At 43.7% G+C, this 15900-nt stretch overlaps 2 protein-coding genes across 3 annotated transcripts in view; both read left to right on the top strand.

Annotated features, from left to right (window-relative positions):
* The window catches only part of ATP6V0A2 (ATPase H+ transporting V0 subunit a2), a 46012-nt gene extending 33977 nt beyond the window's left edge, over window positions 1-12035 (top strand). The window contains exons 17-20 of one of the 2 annotated variants that reach the window (XM_068990327.1): window positions 1300-1419; window positions 6173-6290; window positions 8322-8493; window positions 9110-12035. In XM_068990327.1, coding sequence (XP_068846428.1) covers window positions 1300-1419; window positions 6173-6290; window positions 8322-8493; window positions 9110-9209 — 510 coding nt within the window. In that variant the 3' untranslated portion in view covers window positions 9210-12035. The remainder of the gene's footprint in view (window positions 1-1299; window positions 1420-6172; window positions 6291-8321; window positions 8494-9109) is intronic. The other variant, XM_068990328.1, reaches the window with a different exon arrangement.
* An 839-nt stretch (window positions 12036-12874) lies between these two features.
* DNAH10 (dynein axonemal heavy chain 10) overlaps window positions 12875-15900 on the top strand; it is a 159133-nt gene continuing 156107 nt past the window's right edge. Inside the window, exon 1 of the mRNA XM_068990326.1 lies at window positions 12875-13088. Coding sequence (XP_068846427.1) covers window positions 12875-13088 — 214 coding nt within the window. The remainder of the gene's footprint in view (window positions 13089-15900) is intronic.

Genomic DNA, 15900 nt, shown 5'->3' with positions numbered 1-15900 from the left:
TTTTTAAAGTGCTTTTTTAATTTAAGTAGCATAATTAAAGGAAATGTGGGAAATACAGAAAATAGTGCCTTGAAGTTTTCCTATACAGTTACAAACAGTGTTAACCATTTGTTGAGTTTCTTTTCAGACTGTTTTCTTGTTTGTCTGTATTTCTTTTTTTTTTAAATTCTGGTGCTGGGGTGGGGGAAATATTGTGGTAAAATACACGTGATATAAATTTTCCATCCTCACCAGTTTTAGGTGCACAGTTCAGTGTATACCTAAAGTACACACTGGCATTAAGTATTTTGCACTGTGCATACAGCCTCCCACCTGTCTCCAGAACTCTTCCATCTAAACTGAGACTTCATATCCATTAACACTAATTCCCCACTTCCTCTCGTCCCAGCCCTTGGCAACTACCCTTCTACTTTGTGTGTGTATGAATTTGACTGCTTTAGGTATCTCATACAAGTGGAATCAGGTAATATTCTCCCTCTATTTTAGCATAATGTCCTCAAGATTGATCCATGTTGTAACCTGTGTCTGAATTTCCTTCCTGGGAATTCCCTGGCGGTCCACCAATTGGGACTCTGTGCTCACTGCTGAGACTTGCCTGGGTACAATCCCTGGATGAGGAACTGAGATCCCACAAGCTATGTGGTGCCAAAAATAAAAAAGGAAGAGAAAGAATTTCCTTCCTTTTTTTTCCCCCACTTTTTGACTGCACTCCATAGTATGTGGGATCTTTGTTCTCTGACCAGAGATTGAACCTGTACCCCTTGCATTGGAAGATGGAGTCTTAACCACCAGACCACTATGGAGGACCCTTCCTTCCTTTTTAAGGCTGAATAATATTCCATTGTGTGGACAGACTACATTTTGCTTCTCAGTTCATCCACGAATGGGCACTTGGGTTGTTTTCACCTTTTAGCTGCTGTGAACAATGCTGCTCTGAATGTGGGTGTAAAAATATCCACTGGAGTCTTTAGCTTTTAGTTCTTCTGGGTATATACTAGAAATGATGGTTCTTTGTTTAATGTTTTGGGGAGCCACTGAACTGTTCCACAGTGGCTACACCGTTTTGCATTCCCATCAGCAGTGCACAAGAGTTCTTCCACACCCTAATCAACACTTACGTATTCTCTGTTTTTTAACAACCACCATCCTAGTGGGTATAATATGCTCATTTTCTTTTAAAGGGCTTTTTATTCCTGAAGAGCTGAGTCTTTAACAGAGTTGAAGGGGTTCTAACTTTGATGTTGTCACAGCCTTGTGATTTTAAAGGCACTGACTCTGCTTTCTTTGGGTTGTTTTTAGAGTGGCTACACACTTGTAAGGAAAGATAGCGAGGAAGAAGTTTCTTTGCTGGGAGGCCAAGACATAGAAGAGGGGAACAACCAAATGGAAGATGGATGTAGAGAAGTGATGTGTGAAGAGGTAACCTTTTCAGTTACTGTTGTTGATGTGAGGAGCCAGACTTGCACAGAGATGATCGTCACAACGAGAGTGATAAGAATCACCTTTTTTTTTAAAATTAATTTTTACTGAAGTCTAGTTGACTTACCATCTGTGCTAATTTCAGGTATACAGCAAAGTGCATCAGTTATACATACACATACCAGTTCAGTTCAGTTGCTCGGTTTTGTCTGACTCTCTGCGACCTCATGGACTGCAGGACGCCAGGCTTCCCTGTCCATCACCAACTCCCAGACTTGCTCAAACTCGTGTCCATTGAATCAGTGATGCCATCCAACCTCTCGTCCTCTGTTGTCCCCTTCTCCTCCTGCCTTCAAGCTCTCCTAGTATCAGGGTCTTTTCCGATGAGTCAGCTCTTTGCATCAGGTGGCCAAAGTATTGGAGCTTCAGCTTCAGCATTAGTCCTTCCAGTGAATATTCGGGACTGATTTCCTTTAGGATGGACTGGTTTGATCTCTTTGCAGTCCAAGGACTCAAGAGTCTTCTCAAACACCACAGTTCTACAGCATTAATTCTTTGGTGCTCAGCTTTCTTTATATGTATCCATTTAGATTCTTTTCCCATATAGGTCATCACAGAGTACTGAGTAGAGTTCCCTGCGGTATACAGGAGGTCCTTATTAGTTGTCTGTTTTGTATATAGTAATGTGAATATGTCAATCCCAATATTCTAGTTTATCCTTTCCCCCACTGTCCCTTGGTAACCATACATTTATTTTCTCTATCTGTGACTCTGTTTCTATTCATTGATAGTAATCATCTTAAACATCAAAATTCAAAGCAAAACAACTGTTCCTCAAAGCTTTCCAAATACTATTCTCTTCATAGAATTGTCATCATAAGGATTTGGGGTTAACATTTTGTGGTTCTCAGTCTTACAATGGGATTTATAGCATTAACATCACAAATTGTGATATTAAATGACTTAAGGTGCTGTGAACATTGCTTTCAGAAGATTCTCATCTCCATGAGAACTTCTCCATAGTTGTAAGAAAGAGACCCTGTTCACACTGGCTTCAGGGGGATTCTGCTGGCTCAGGTCAGGACGAGGGGAGAGCGGGCCTCAGGCTGGTGGGGCTCTGGATTCCAATCCCAGCAAGTCTAGCTTGGGTTTTCTTTGCAAGTTTGCTTCACATTCTGAAGCCAGTTGGCCCCACGATGCTGGAACTGTAGCCACAGCAAGCACTGGGCTCATTTTCTTCAGTCTTTCAGTCAGAGAAAAGCACTCTTACCGTGAGGAAGAATCCTAAGGAAGTGGCTGTGATCGGCCTGGCTGGCATCACTCGCCATCCCCAAACCAGTGACTGCTGTAGCTGTCTGCACGGGCTGCCACAGCCACACACTCGGGGGCTTGAACTGGAGAAATTTATTTCTCACGGTTTTGGAGGCCAGATATCCAAGGGCAAGGTGTTGGCAGGGTCAGTTTCTCCTGGGGCTTCTCTCTGTGGCTGTGTCCCCACGTGGCCTTATTGCTGTGCGTGCATCTCTGTTGTCTCTTCTTATAAAGACATCAGTCCTACTGGATCAGGCCCCAACCTTAGACCTCATTTAACACTTATCACCTCCTTGAAGGCCCCATCTCCACACATACTCATATTGGGGATTAGGGCTTCAATGTACGACTGTTGGAGGGGACACATTTTAGCTAATAATGACTGGCTATGGATCCAAACACCGTCTTCCAACAACACAAGAGAAGACTCTACACATGGACATCACCAGATAGTCGACACCGAAATCAGATTGATTATATTCTTTGCAGCCAAAGATGGAGAAGCTCTATGCAGTCAACAAAAACAAGACCGGGAGCTGACTGTGGCTCAGATCATGAACTCCTTATTGCCAAATTCAGACTTAAATTGAAGAATGTAGGGAAAACCACTAGACCATTCAGGTATGACCTAAATCAAATCCCTTATGATTATACAGTGGAAGTGAGAAATAGATTTAAGGGACTAGATCTGATAGATAAGAGTGCCTGATGAACTATGGACGGAGGTTTGCGACATTGTACAGGAGACAGATCAAGACCATCCCCATGGAAAAGAAATGCAAAAAAGCAAAATGGCTCTCTGAGGAGGCCTTACAAATAGCTGTGAAAAGAAGAGAAGCAAAAAGCAAAGGAGAAAAGGAAAGATAAAAGCATCTGAATGCAGAGTTCCAAAGAATAGCAAGGAGAGAGAAGAAAGCCTTCCTCAGTGACCAATAGAAACAGAGAAAAAGATAGAAGAAATAGAAGGAAATAGAGGAAAACAACAGAATGGGAAAGACTAGAGATCTCTTCAAGAAAATTAGAGATACCAAGGGAACATTTCATGCAAAGATGGGCTCAATAAAGGACAGAAATGGTATGGACCTAACAGAAGCAGAAGATATTAAGAAGAGGTGGCAAGAATACACAGAAGAACTGTACAAAAAAGATCTTCACGACCCAGATAATCATGATGGTGTTATCACTCACCTAGAGCCAGACATCCTGGAATGTAAAGTCAAGTGGGCCTTAGAAAGCATCACTACAAACAAAGCTAGTGGAGGTGATGAAATTCCAGTTGAGCTGTTTCAAATCCTGAAAGATGATGCTGTGAAAGTGCTGGACTCAATAAACCAGCAAATTTGGAAGACTCAGCAGTGGCCATAGGACTGGAAAAGGTCAGTTTTCATTCCAATCCAAAAGAAGGGCAATGCCAAAGGATGCTCAAACTACTGTACAATTGCACTCATCTCACACGCTAGTAAAGTAATGCTCAAAATTCTCCAAGCCAGGCTTCAGTAATATGTGAACTGTGAACTTCCAGATGTTCAAGCTGGTTTTAGAAAAGGCAGAGGAACCAGAGATCAAATTGCCAACATCCGCTGGATCATGGAAAAAGCAAGAGAGTTCCAGAAAAACGTCTATTTCTGCTTTATTGACTATGCCAAAGCCTTTGACTGTGTGGATCACAATACACGGTGGAAAATTCTGAAAGAGATGGTAATACCAGACCACCTGACCTGCCTCTTGAGAAACCTATAAGCAGATCAGGAAGCAACAGTTAGAACTGGACATGGAACTACAGACTGGTTCCAAATAGGAAAAGGAGTACGTCAAGGCTGTATATTGTCACCCTGCTTATTTAACTTATATGCTGAGTACCTCATGAGAAACGCTGGGCTGGAAGAAGCACAAGCTGGAATCGAGATTGCGGGAGAAATATCAATAACCTCAGATATGCAGATGACACCACTCTTATGGCAGAAAGTGAAGAGGAACTCAAAAGCCTCTTGATGAAAGTGAAAGTGGAGAGTGAAAAAGTTGGCTTAAAACTCAACATTCAGAAAACTAAGATCATGGCATCCAGTCCCGTCACTTCATGGGAAATAGATGGGGAAACAGTGGAAACAGTGTCAGACTTTATGTTTTTGGGCTCCAAAATCAGTGCAGATGGTGACTGCAGCCATGAAACTGAAAGACGCTTACTCCGTGGAAGGAAAGTTATGACCAACCTAGATAGCATATTGAAAAGCAGAGGCATCACTTTGCCAACTAAGGTTCGTCTAGTCAAGGCTATGGTTTTTCCAGTGGTTATGTGTGGATGTGAGAGTTAGACTGTGAAGAAGGCTGAGCGCCGAAGAATTGATGCTTTTGAACTGTGGTGTTGGAGAAGACTCTTGAGAGTCCCTTGGACTGCAGGGAGGTCCAACCAGTCCATTCTGAAGGAGATCAGCTCTGGGATTTCTTTGGAAGGAATGATGCTGAAGCTGAAACTCCAGTACTTTGGCCACCTCATGTGAAGAGTTGACTCATTGGAAAAGACTCTGATGCTGGGAGGGATTGGGGGCAGGAGGAGAAGGGGACTACCGAGGATGAGTTGGCTAGATGGCATCACTGACTTGATGGACGTGAGTCTGTGAACTCCAGGAGTTGGTGATGGACAGGGAGGCCTGGCGTGCTGCGATTCATGGGGTCGCGAAGAGTCGGACATGACTGAGCGACTGAACTGAACTGAACTGATGGATCCAGGGTGAGACGGGAGCAGAAGCATCTCCTCCCAGGGAAGGGGAGCGCAGTCTTGGCGGACAGAACCAGCGTGTCTGCTGCTCTTGGCTGCTTTATTTTCTTGGAAACTCTTTGGCTGTTCAATGAGGACTAAACAAGATTTCTTTCAGTTAGCCTTTTGTAATTATTATGTTATTTAGTGCTTTAATTTGAGACAATAATTAACTTTCTAAGTTCATGAAAATACAAAAAGCAGACCTGGAAGAACGTGAGAGGCGTCTTGCCCAGTGTTCTAGTCTCTTCACTGTTAGGGACTCTATAGTTTCTTGTTCTCAGACTTGTATTAAGATGCTCTTATTCATTAAACACACATACCTTCACAATATTCTAATCTTGTGGTTGGTGGATGCCTGGTTTTCATGATACGTTGTATAATTACTAAGAGCAGCTCAAGAACCTCATTGGGCTGTCTGAGGGCCATGGCGGTTGTGGCATCAGAGTTCCAGAGTTCCGGTCCAGCGCCCTCAGCTCACCTGTGGGGTCACATCCTGGGAACAGGGGAGTGGGAGCTCTGTAGATCGAAAGCTGGGTAGTGGCAGAGCTGTGAGCAGAACTCAGATCGCGTGACTCCCTGTCCCTCACACTCCAGCATGTCCTCAGCAGCATTCCAGAAGCCAGGCCTGTCACTGTCGTGCATGTCATGTACAGAATCTAACCCACGTTGTGTCATCTCTCGTAGTTTGATTTTGGAGAAATATTAATGACCCAAGTAATTCATTCCATCGAGTACTGTCTGGGATGCATCTCTAACACTGCTTCGTACCTGAGGCTCTGGGCACTCAGTTTGGCTCACGCACGTAAGTTTCTGGTTTGACCTGCAGTTCCCAAACTCTGGGCCAAGATACCCCTCAGCACCTCAGTTAACTTATGGGGGCACTGTGGGACACCAGAAAATGTTCATGGAAAGGGCACTGTCTATGATACTGTGTGAATGGGGACTGTTAGGTTGTTTGGACTTGACTACTTACTGCCCTGGTCTCCTGGGTATTTCTTTTGACTTCAGGGTGCTGTGGGAAAATTCACTGGGACACGAGTTGTTTTCAGGACCGAAAAGGCTTAGGAACCTCTGGCATAAGCATTTTACTCTCTCTGCTCTGACCATCATTATTTTTGTTTTTATCGTTATTTTAATTCAGCCCTGCCTTACCAAGTGTGATGGTCTAGTTATGTCAAGCAAGTCCTGAAACAATGCTCATGAATAGTTTTGATTACAGATAGTTCTTCTTTTGCATGCTCTGGTAATGCATGGATTTCAGTTACCTCCATTTACTTAAGTCTCACCAGCCACCCAAAAACACGGTTGAAATTTCAGTTTCTACGATAAAATCTGAGTATATGGGTACAAAGCGCAGGCTCCACTGCTGGCCTTTTAGCCTACAAGTCACTACATAAATAATACACATGCAGTTCATGAGCAGAAACCAGCGACATCACTTTTTCAGAGCCTGTTGTGATTGGTCCCTGTTTCTTCATTTCCTTATGCATTTATAAACAGGAATAAGAGAGTGTTTTCTTGTTTTGATAATTTTGAAAGGTCCCAGAACAACTGTCATTTTCCCCATTGGTCCCTGAACCTGCTGCTCAGTTTGTGCCCAGACAGCAAAGCGCATGGTGGGGTTGCCTCCTGTGGGCCAGTGGTAAACTCACCTGGCATTTAAAAATGGATCCCTGAACTGAGGGAATTGGCCAACAAAGATGAAAAAATGCACCAGAGAAACAAACAGTGATATGTTGGAAGTGAAATGCAAACAGAATGTAAGAGGAGTTTGGGAGAAAGAGCTGATGTGGGGGTGTGACACTGCTGCTGTTCGAGAGGTGCAGTTTGCAGCAGAGGAACTTAGTAATGCACGGAAGATGCCGACGTCCCAGACATGATGCCACAGAAGCTCCAGGAGGTAGTTCAGGACTTGGAAGGTGCAAAGCACACTGTAGAAGCTGATCCAAACTTGGAAAAGAGTAGACAGCATGCTAGGTATTAGGGAGAAGGCTTGCTCTGTGTCTAGGTGCCTGGCTTTGCCAGGTCACGTGAGAAGAAGGCTGTTCAAATCACCCTTGATAAGTTCTTCTTACCAAATCCTCCCAACAATTTAATACTCAGTGTTTCTAACGTTTAAAAGATAGATTCGCTCTCTTTTTTTTCATTTCCTTATGCATTTATAACCAAGAATAAGAGAGTGTTTTAATGTTTTGACAGTAATTTTGAAAGGTTCCGGAACAACTGTCATTTTCCCCGTTGACCATTAAGGATGCTTTCGCTGGTCACTGTTCTGCCCCTGCTCCGTTGTGCAAAGACTATCTGTACTTGTGAAAAATCACCAGGTGATAGAGGTGTCTTTTGCTGGTTGGTACACTGATATTTTTATAAGCATAGCCGCAAGTTGAGACTCTTCTGGTTGGAGGGGACGCTGTGGTCCACCATCTTCTACTGCAGAGGAGGAGACTAAGGCCCAGTGAGGTTCGGTGCTGGCGCTGGATCACCCGCCTGATCAGTTAGTGGCCGAGTCAGGACTGATGCCCAGCTTCCCACTGCCTGATCCAGGGCTGCACTGGGACCGAGCCAGCCAGACCCCATCTGGGTCAAGATCTCTCCTTGGCAGGCAGGCAGACCTCTGATTTCTCTGGAATGTCAAGTCATCCTCCACATTTGAGATGATCAAGTTGCTCAAGTAATTTTTACATGAGGAGCAGATTATATCTTTTACGGGTATGTGTTTATTTTAGAGAGAACAATTCAAAATTTCTCAGAAGGAAACTCAGTCTAGCTAGCTAATGGAAGTGACTCACTGAAGGTCAACAGAGGTTAACTCTGCAGAATGCTTCCCATGCAGAGTTGTCCGAGGTCCTGTGGGCCATGCTGATGCACGTCGGCCTCCGGGTAGACACAACCTACGGGGTCTTGGTGCTGCTCCCGGTGATCGCTCTCTTTGCAGTATTGACAATCTTCATCCTTTTGATCATGGAAGGGCTTTCTGCATTTCTTCACGCCATCCGCCTCCACTGGTGAGTTTGGAATTGAGCTTCAGAACTGTTATTTAAGACAGTAACACCCCCCCTCCCCCAATATATATACACATAGAACATTTCCAGTAATACGTGTAGATACATTATTTAGGCTAGTTCTTTCCTTCCCAGTATTGAGATCTGTATTCTGATCCCCTGAGTTAAAATTCTATTTTGTTTCTGAGCTATTGTCCCTGACATGTAAAAAGCAAGTTTATACTTGATGAATAATTATGTGTATTTAAAATTTTCAACTCATTTTGGGTCTGACAAGTTACTTTTTCTCATTGTAAGCCATATTTCTTAATGTTTTACAATATATATCAGATTACTTGTCTGTGTGTGCAGTTACGAGGAGAGAGAGGTTCCTGATTCTCGTGTGAATGTCCATAGAGTGGGAGGTAACATGAGGTGTCAGCATTTCCTTCGTGAGAAAGCCAACAAAGGGTCAGTGTATGTGTGTGTTTTACCTCAGTAAAAGTATCTGTGCCAAGAGCATATATGGAATGAAGCACGTTTGGAAGTACAGGAACTTTTTTTTAACTTAGTAAATGTTGTTTTAAGAAATGGAGGAGATGTTATTCAGAATCTTTCATTAATACTTTTTTTTTTTTAGGGTAGAATTTCAGAACAAATTCTACGTTGGTGCAGGCACCAAATTTGTTCCTTTCTCATTCAGATTACTTTCTTCAAAGTTCAGTGATGACCTGGCATGATCATATTGAAGTATCCAACAAGCTTTCAGATTTATGGAGAATTATCATGTTGTAGAATTCCTTATGTTAAATTGATGATAGGAAAAATTCCATCTTCATCGATTGCCTTATGAGATAGCCAAATCTGTAAGATATACCTCTTCCTCATATGTTAAGTATTTTGTAAACTTTCTCAATTTCAGATATATAAATTTCTTTCAGTTTTTATGATGAGCAAATGTAAGTTCATGCAAAAGTTATGTTATGGTTGTTTTTAAAAATACAGGCGTGGGAGAGAGAAGCCAATTTTGAATGGCAAATTGAAAATAGTCTTAGATATTTGATTCCTTTTCATTTTATTGAAAAAAAAAAAAAAAGCTAGAGTTATTCTGTCACCTGAAGTTGTCAGATAATATTTTCCAACAGCTGAAGCTAAGTAGTTTTACAAAAATTTAATGACGGATAATCAAAAGATTCACATTTATTATATTTTGCTTAATTAAAAGTATGCAAACTTTTTCATTGTATGCTATCTAGAATTACAAGTAGAATTATTTGTACAGTTTTGTCTTGTTTTAATAATTGGAGAAAATGGGATAAAATAACATGCAACAATATGTTTATCCCACTTGTATATTTTTTTAAAGACTTTTATCCTGTTATCCTTACCTAAAACCAATTATGATAATTGTATATTTGAGAAGATAAACTGTGTACTGAGCCTTAAAATCCAGTGTGACTTTAGAAGACATAATATGGATATGATTTGAATTTAGTTGGCTGATGTTCCTGAACCAAAAAGGGTTTATACTGAGTGAAGAAGGAAAGGTAAAAAGTAGTATTTTGTATATTTTTATAATAAAATGTAAATTAAGATATTTTACCATGAAGAGGTCGCACCTGTCCTTGAGAACAGTATAATTATAATTCAGACTAATTCTAAATAAATGTGTGATAAAGGCACTTAAACTTTTTAAAACTACTAAGATCAGTTGAAAACCAATTCTTGCTAAGCCATTATGTATAATCTTCAGTTTAAATTCATCTTTTCACTTGACATTTGAGTCAGTCCAGTTGAACATTTTGATCTGTCCTGTATTCTTATGTTTATTTTTCATATTTTACTGTAATGGGTTTTAGATATTTATTTTCAAAAAGAAACCTGCAGTGTTTTCCCTTTCTTAACATTTTGAGTAATTCACATGAAGAGACCTGCTTGTCTCCTTCACCCTCGCTGTTAGGAGAGAGTTTGGGACTTTCATTACAAGCTAAGATCATGGTGGCCCTGAATTTTAAGTGTATCTTTTCAGGCGATTTCAAGGCCTGTTTGCTGAGGGGCATGAACCGAACATCATGACGTAACTGTGACTCTAACATTAAACCTTAATTGTAGTCAAGATTCCATGCTACTCCTCCATGAGATGTTGTCCCTCATCTTAAAATATCAAACAAAATGATGCTGATGAAACTTAAAAATGATTCTGCTCTCATTGTTAAGTTTCCCCAGAAAGATACAAAGTTGGACACTTCTGGTGGGTGAATACAAAATATGGTTAATGCCTTGCGGGCTCAGACATGTCCCTCACAAGTTCTTAATTTTTATTATTTTACTGCAAGGGTTTATTGTAATAAGATAACTAATTCATTTTTAGGAAACCAACAATTTCAGGGCACTGTTGACTGACTAGTAAACAGGAAACCTACAGGATCTGCCAGAATTATTTTCCACCCGCCACTGGCAGTTGTCAGGGGGACCACTTTACCTTTATCAGGGCATAGAACAGAGAGTGAAGAGTCACTTTTCAGTTGAAACCTATGTAGTAGTTCTGTAGAATTTAATGGTATTATTAAACACAAATTATTAGTTCTAATTTTTGTGAAAGAACTCTCAAGAATTAGAGTTTGATGACATCTTGTAGGCTTCGGGGTAAATTTTCTTTCTTTATATAGTTATTGGTTCTAATGTCACGTGACCAGAGCTGTTGCTGTTTTGTTTGCAAGTGATTTGGTAGAAGTATTATGTATATGGTTGTTAAGAAGTAACTTCGTTCCTGTGATAGCAAACTTCCAGAGGAAAAACAGTCAATTGTCTGGATGATGCCAAGTATCTGTTTATTTCGCTAACTGGAAATGTCACTACTGCCACATTCTCCGCTTTCCATTCAGCTGTTCATTCTAAAATAAAAATCCAAAGGATTTCTTCAGTAAAATAGAGGTTGATTTTGCCCTGCAAGAATGAAGAGGGTCCTTGCAGTGGTGTGATTGTGCTGAATCAAGGAGTGCAAAGAGGGGTTGTTGGAGGTCATGCTGAGCCTTGGACTGGCCATTCATCATGGGTGGGACTTTGAGGGGACTCACCTTTCACTGAAAGCTCCTCGGTCCTCATTTATGGAATGAGTATTTTATAACAACACTCTGATCCCACTTTTCATTCTGCAGTAGTTTAATAAGGCATAGATTGTGTATAGCATTAGGTAACTTTTATGTCTACGAATTAAAAATTGAGACACTTTAGGGCCTGATTCATTTTGGAAAAGAGAAATAACAGCATCAGCTGTTCCTCAGTCTGCATTTACAAACAACCTTATTAAAGTTAAAGCCAGGTTTGCTTGCTTGCCATCTGGTGTATCTTCAGCAAATCTTAGTTCAAGATGATGAAAATAAGACAGTTTGGAGTGACAATTTTTCAACACCCAGGCTGAACTTTGGTTGAGAATTTTAATACTTAGAACATTCCACTTGTTCCTTGATGGGAAAATCCAGTAAGAGGGCTAGATTCAGCCCAATTCTGAATCTAGGGGCTCAATTCTGTGAGGGGAAAGGACTGAACAAGTTAAAAGATCCACAAATGCATGAAAGGACGAATTTGCATTTTCCTATCAGTATTCAACTTCCCTTTACTAATGAAAAATAAATATATCTATTTTTGAGATGACGGGTGTTTTGCTTTATTATGTTTTGGTTTGACTACAAAGCCTTTGATCCTGTAGCCAGTTTCCCTTCTTGGGGCTACCCCCTCCCTGATCCTGGTACACCAGAAGGAACCTGCCCCTTCTTGGAAATCTTCTCCATGTATTTGCTCTTCTGACGCCCTTTGATCCGGAGTGACCGAGGGCTCAGACTGAAGTCCTTTTGCCTGGCGTCTAATTTTGCCTCTACCACCTCCGAGATGCCGAGGCCATCTCTGTCACCTGTTGCCCGTTTTCTTGTCGACAGTGCGGGCGGGACGTTCCCAGACAGGCTGGCGGTGTAAAAGCGGGAGGCTTTGCGCATCCAGCGCCTACAAGTCTTCCTGGCTCACCTCCAGGCCTGCAGACCCTCGGCGGCTGAGACTGGCCCTGGCCGGTCTTTCAATCTTGCATACCGCCGCTCTGCTCACCTTGGTCCTCCCAGAAGGAAGGGGGCGCCCATCCGGGAGAAGAGCCCCGACCACCCTCCGCGCGCAGGCTGGGGCGCCCCGGCCCTTCCCCAGAGGCTCAGCGCCACCCTCCCGAGTCTCGGTTCGCGCCTCTGTGAGCTCTGGGCTCCGGTACTGGCGCGCGTAGGGACTGCGGGGCCGGGGCTGTGCCCCCACGCGCCAGCGGCGGCCGTTGCCGGGGTGCCGGTTGCTAGGGGCGCCGTTGCCACGGACGCCCGCCCGGCGTTCAGCTTGCTGAGCGCTGAGCTGTGTTCAGTCCTGCCGCGCCATGGATGACCTGCGAGTGCTGTGGATGCGCGACCGCGTGTATAACGCCTTCGGCATCACAGACCCTCAGCTCTTCGAGGAGCTGCTAAACCGCAACGACGGCAAGGCCGAGGAACTCATCCTGCACTTCCTCAACCAGACCAGCGACGAGGAGGGCGCCTCGACTCTCTTCTTCTACCGCAAGGTGGTGCCCGAGGAGGTGGAGGTGGAGATCGGTGAGCCCCTCGGCCGCCTTCCCGCCGTGCCCCCTTCGGCCCTGTTCGTTCCCACCATTCCGGCTAGGAAGGCAGATCCCCGCCCACCCGCCACTTTTGGCCTCCCAGGCAGTCCGCAAATGCTTATTTTTGCCCACCCTGTCCAGGCACAGTCCAGGCACTAGGTGAACCGGACAAGCCCACTTAGATAAGTAATCACAGCAAACACATCACTGCATCAGTACCAGGTACAGTTCCTAACATATGCGTGCGTGCTAAGTTGCTTCAGTCGTGCCCAGACTCTTTGCAACCCCATGAACTGTAGCCCGCCAGGCTCCTCTGTCCATGGTATTCTTCAGGCAAGAATACGGGAGTGGGTTGCCAGTGCCCTCCAGGAGATCTTCCCGACCCAGGGATTGCACCCGGGTCTCTTGTGTCTCCTGCATTGATTGGCAGGAGCGTTGTTTACCACTAGGGCCACCTGGGAAGCCCCCAAACGCGTAAATCAACTATTAACCGTAGGTGTATTCAGTTCAGTCCCTCAGTCATGTCCGACTCTGCGACCCCATGGACTGCAGAACGCCAGGCCTCCCTCTCCATCACCAACTCCCCGGAGTTTACTCAAGCTCATGTCCAGTGGGTGTATTATCCCATTTTACAGATGGGCAAGCCATGGCACATAGAAGGTCAACGAACTCATCTCCACCGATCACAATAAAGATTAAGAAAAATATGAGTCACTGTCCAACGGCATGCAGTAGATGGATGGAGAAGTGGCCCAGGGGCTGAGAGGGACACGTCACACTCACTCTGCCAGATGATGACAAGGTCCACCTTGGTGGAGAAGAGCACCCCTTCCTATCTTCCTAGGCTCCCGCCTGGCACTTGTAAAGTAACATCAAAACAAGGTGTTAAAACATTACAGCAGATGTAAACGTTTATGGTGAACAATTGAGCATTTCAAATAAAGATAGCAACAGTGACTGATGCCCAGAACTCTCCACGGAGGAGGCTGTTCCAGCCCAGGGACATGGAGAGGGCTTAGGGGTGGGGACAGGGGGAGACAAGACAGAGCGCAGGGGACACTTAGGTGCTTGTTGGGGAAGGAGACTGAGAAACACGCAGGTTTTCTCCCAGCAGGAGTATTGGCATCCGTGCAGTTGTCATGGCTTGGGTTTGTGTGCTGTGTCTCATTAACCAAGGGCTTCCCTGGCGGCTCAGTGGTAAAGAATCTGTCTGCAAAGCAGGAGCCTCGAGAGATGCAGGTTTGATCCCTGGGTTGGGAAGATCCTCTGGAGAAGGAAATGGCAGCCCACTCTGGTATTCTTGCCTGGAGAATCGCATGGACAGAGGGGCCTGGTGGGCTACCGTCCATGGAGTCGCAAAGAGTTGGACACGACTGAAGTGACTTAGCGCACACACGTCTCATTAACGTCAATGTCAGCCTTCTGTGCTAATGTCACATCTTCAGGAGATTTTCTGGATCCCCTACAGGGCCTTCCACTGGGTGGGGAGGCAGAGTCACACAGAACTTTTTAGTTACTTGAAAGGTAGTAGTCACATTCATATATTTTAAGTATACCCTCTTCACACAAAATAATACGCATACTCACTGTAGAAAAATGCAAGCCCACAAATAAACAATAATAACAAATTGTAAATGACACCCAGAGAGATGACTCATAACATTTGGAATCTAACTTATTATCTGCCCACTTCTTCCCTGGCAGACCTTTGGATCTGGATGTTTCATTATAATAGGACCTAGAATTTAGACTTTTTCATTATCACCAAGTGAAATTGTGGATACAAAGATAAATGAACAGGATTGACTATTTCACATGTACCACAAAGTTCAGTAACGTTGATTTTGTGTAGTTAAAAATATATATATATAAGCATAAATTTTAAGTATTATATATACATGTCCTTAAAAATATGTATATATATGTATATCCCAAGATCCTAAGAAATGGATGTGACTTATGCAACTTGGACTTCTTGTGACCTCTGAGGGCTTCTGTTCATAGTTTGGTGGCTGTCTGTTGTGCTGTATATACTCACACATGTTTAGCCCATTGCTTCCTGACAGGATGTCCCTCTTCTATGCAGAAGCAGATTTTACTCACTTCAGAGGGTCCCCCTGCAAAGGATGCTCGGAAATCCCCCAAGAGCTATGTCTGTTTCTGGTCTGTCTTTACAACCCCTGCCCCCTGCCCCAGCATTCTTCTCTCCTTTTCTGCATCTTCTCCTTGTCACCACATGTTGAGAATGCAAATATATTCCCTGCTGAGGATGCTGTTCCTGGAAACTCAAAGTTACTGCTCCTGGAGATACCAGGATGGTATTGGATGTTGGGTCCTGGGCAGAGGTGGGGAGAGAGGACCTCTCCTCAGCTCACGTCTCACACTGTCACTCCCCTTCTGCTCATTAAGCCTGCAGGCTCACAAAGACCCTTGGACAGTTTTATTGGATCCTTTATGGCAGTGGTCCTCAACGCCTGAGCCTGTTAGGGACCAGGCTGCACAGCAGGATGTGAGCAGCGAGGTAGTGAGTGAATCTTCATCTGTATTTACAGCCGTTCCCCATCACTCACATGACTGCCTGAGCTCTGCCCCCTGTCAGATCAATGACTGGAAAATAAACGTAACTTGCTTGAATCATCCCATAACCAGCCCCCTCACCACATCTGTGGAAAAAATTGTCTTCTATGAAACCAGTCCCTGGTGCTAAAAAGGTTAGTGACCACTGCTTTATGAAGTCAGAACTCTCTGCTCTTAGTTAAAAATTGTTTGGATGGAGACAAATAGATGCTGGTCGTGAGGAAAGAGGC

The sequence above is a fragment of the Capricornis sumatraensis genome, chromosome 17, assembly GCF_032405125.1.
Source record: "Capricornis sumatraensis isolate serow.1 chromosome 17, serow.2, whole genome shotgun sequence".
NCBI classification, from domain to species: Eukaryota; Metazoa; Chordata; class Mammalia; order Artiodactyla; family Bovidae; genus Capricornis; species Capricornis sumatraensis.
Note: the sequence above shows the minus strand (reverse complement) of the source record. Positions and strands in the feature narration are given on the sequence as shown.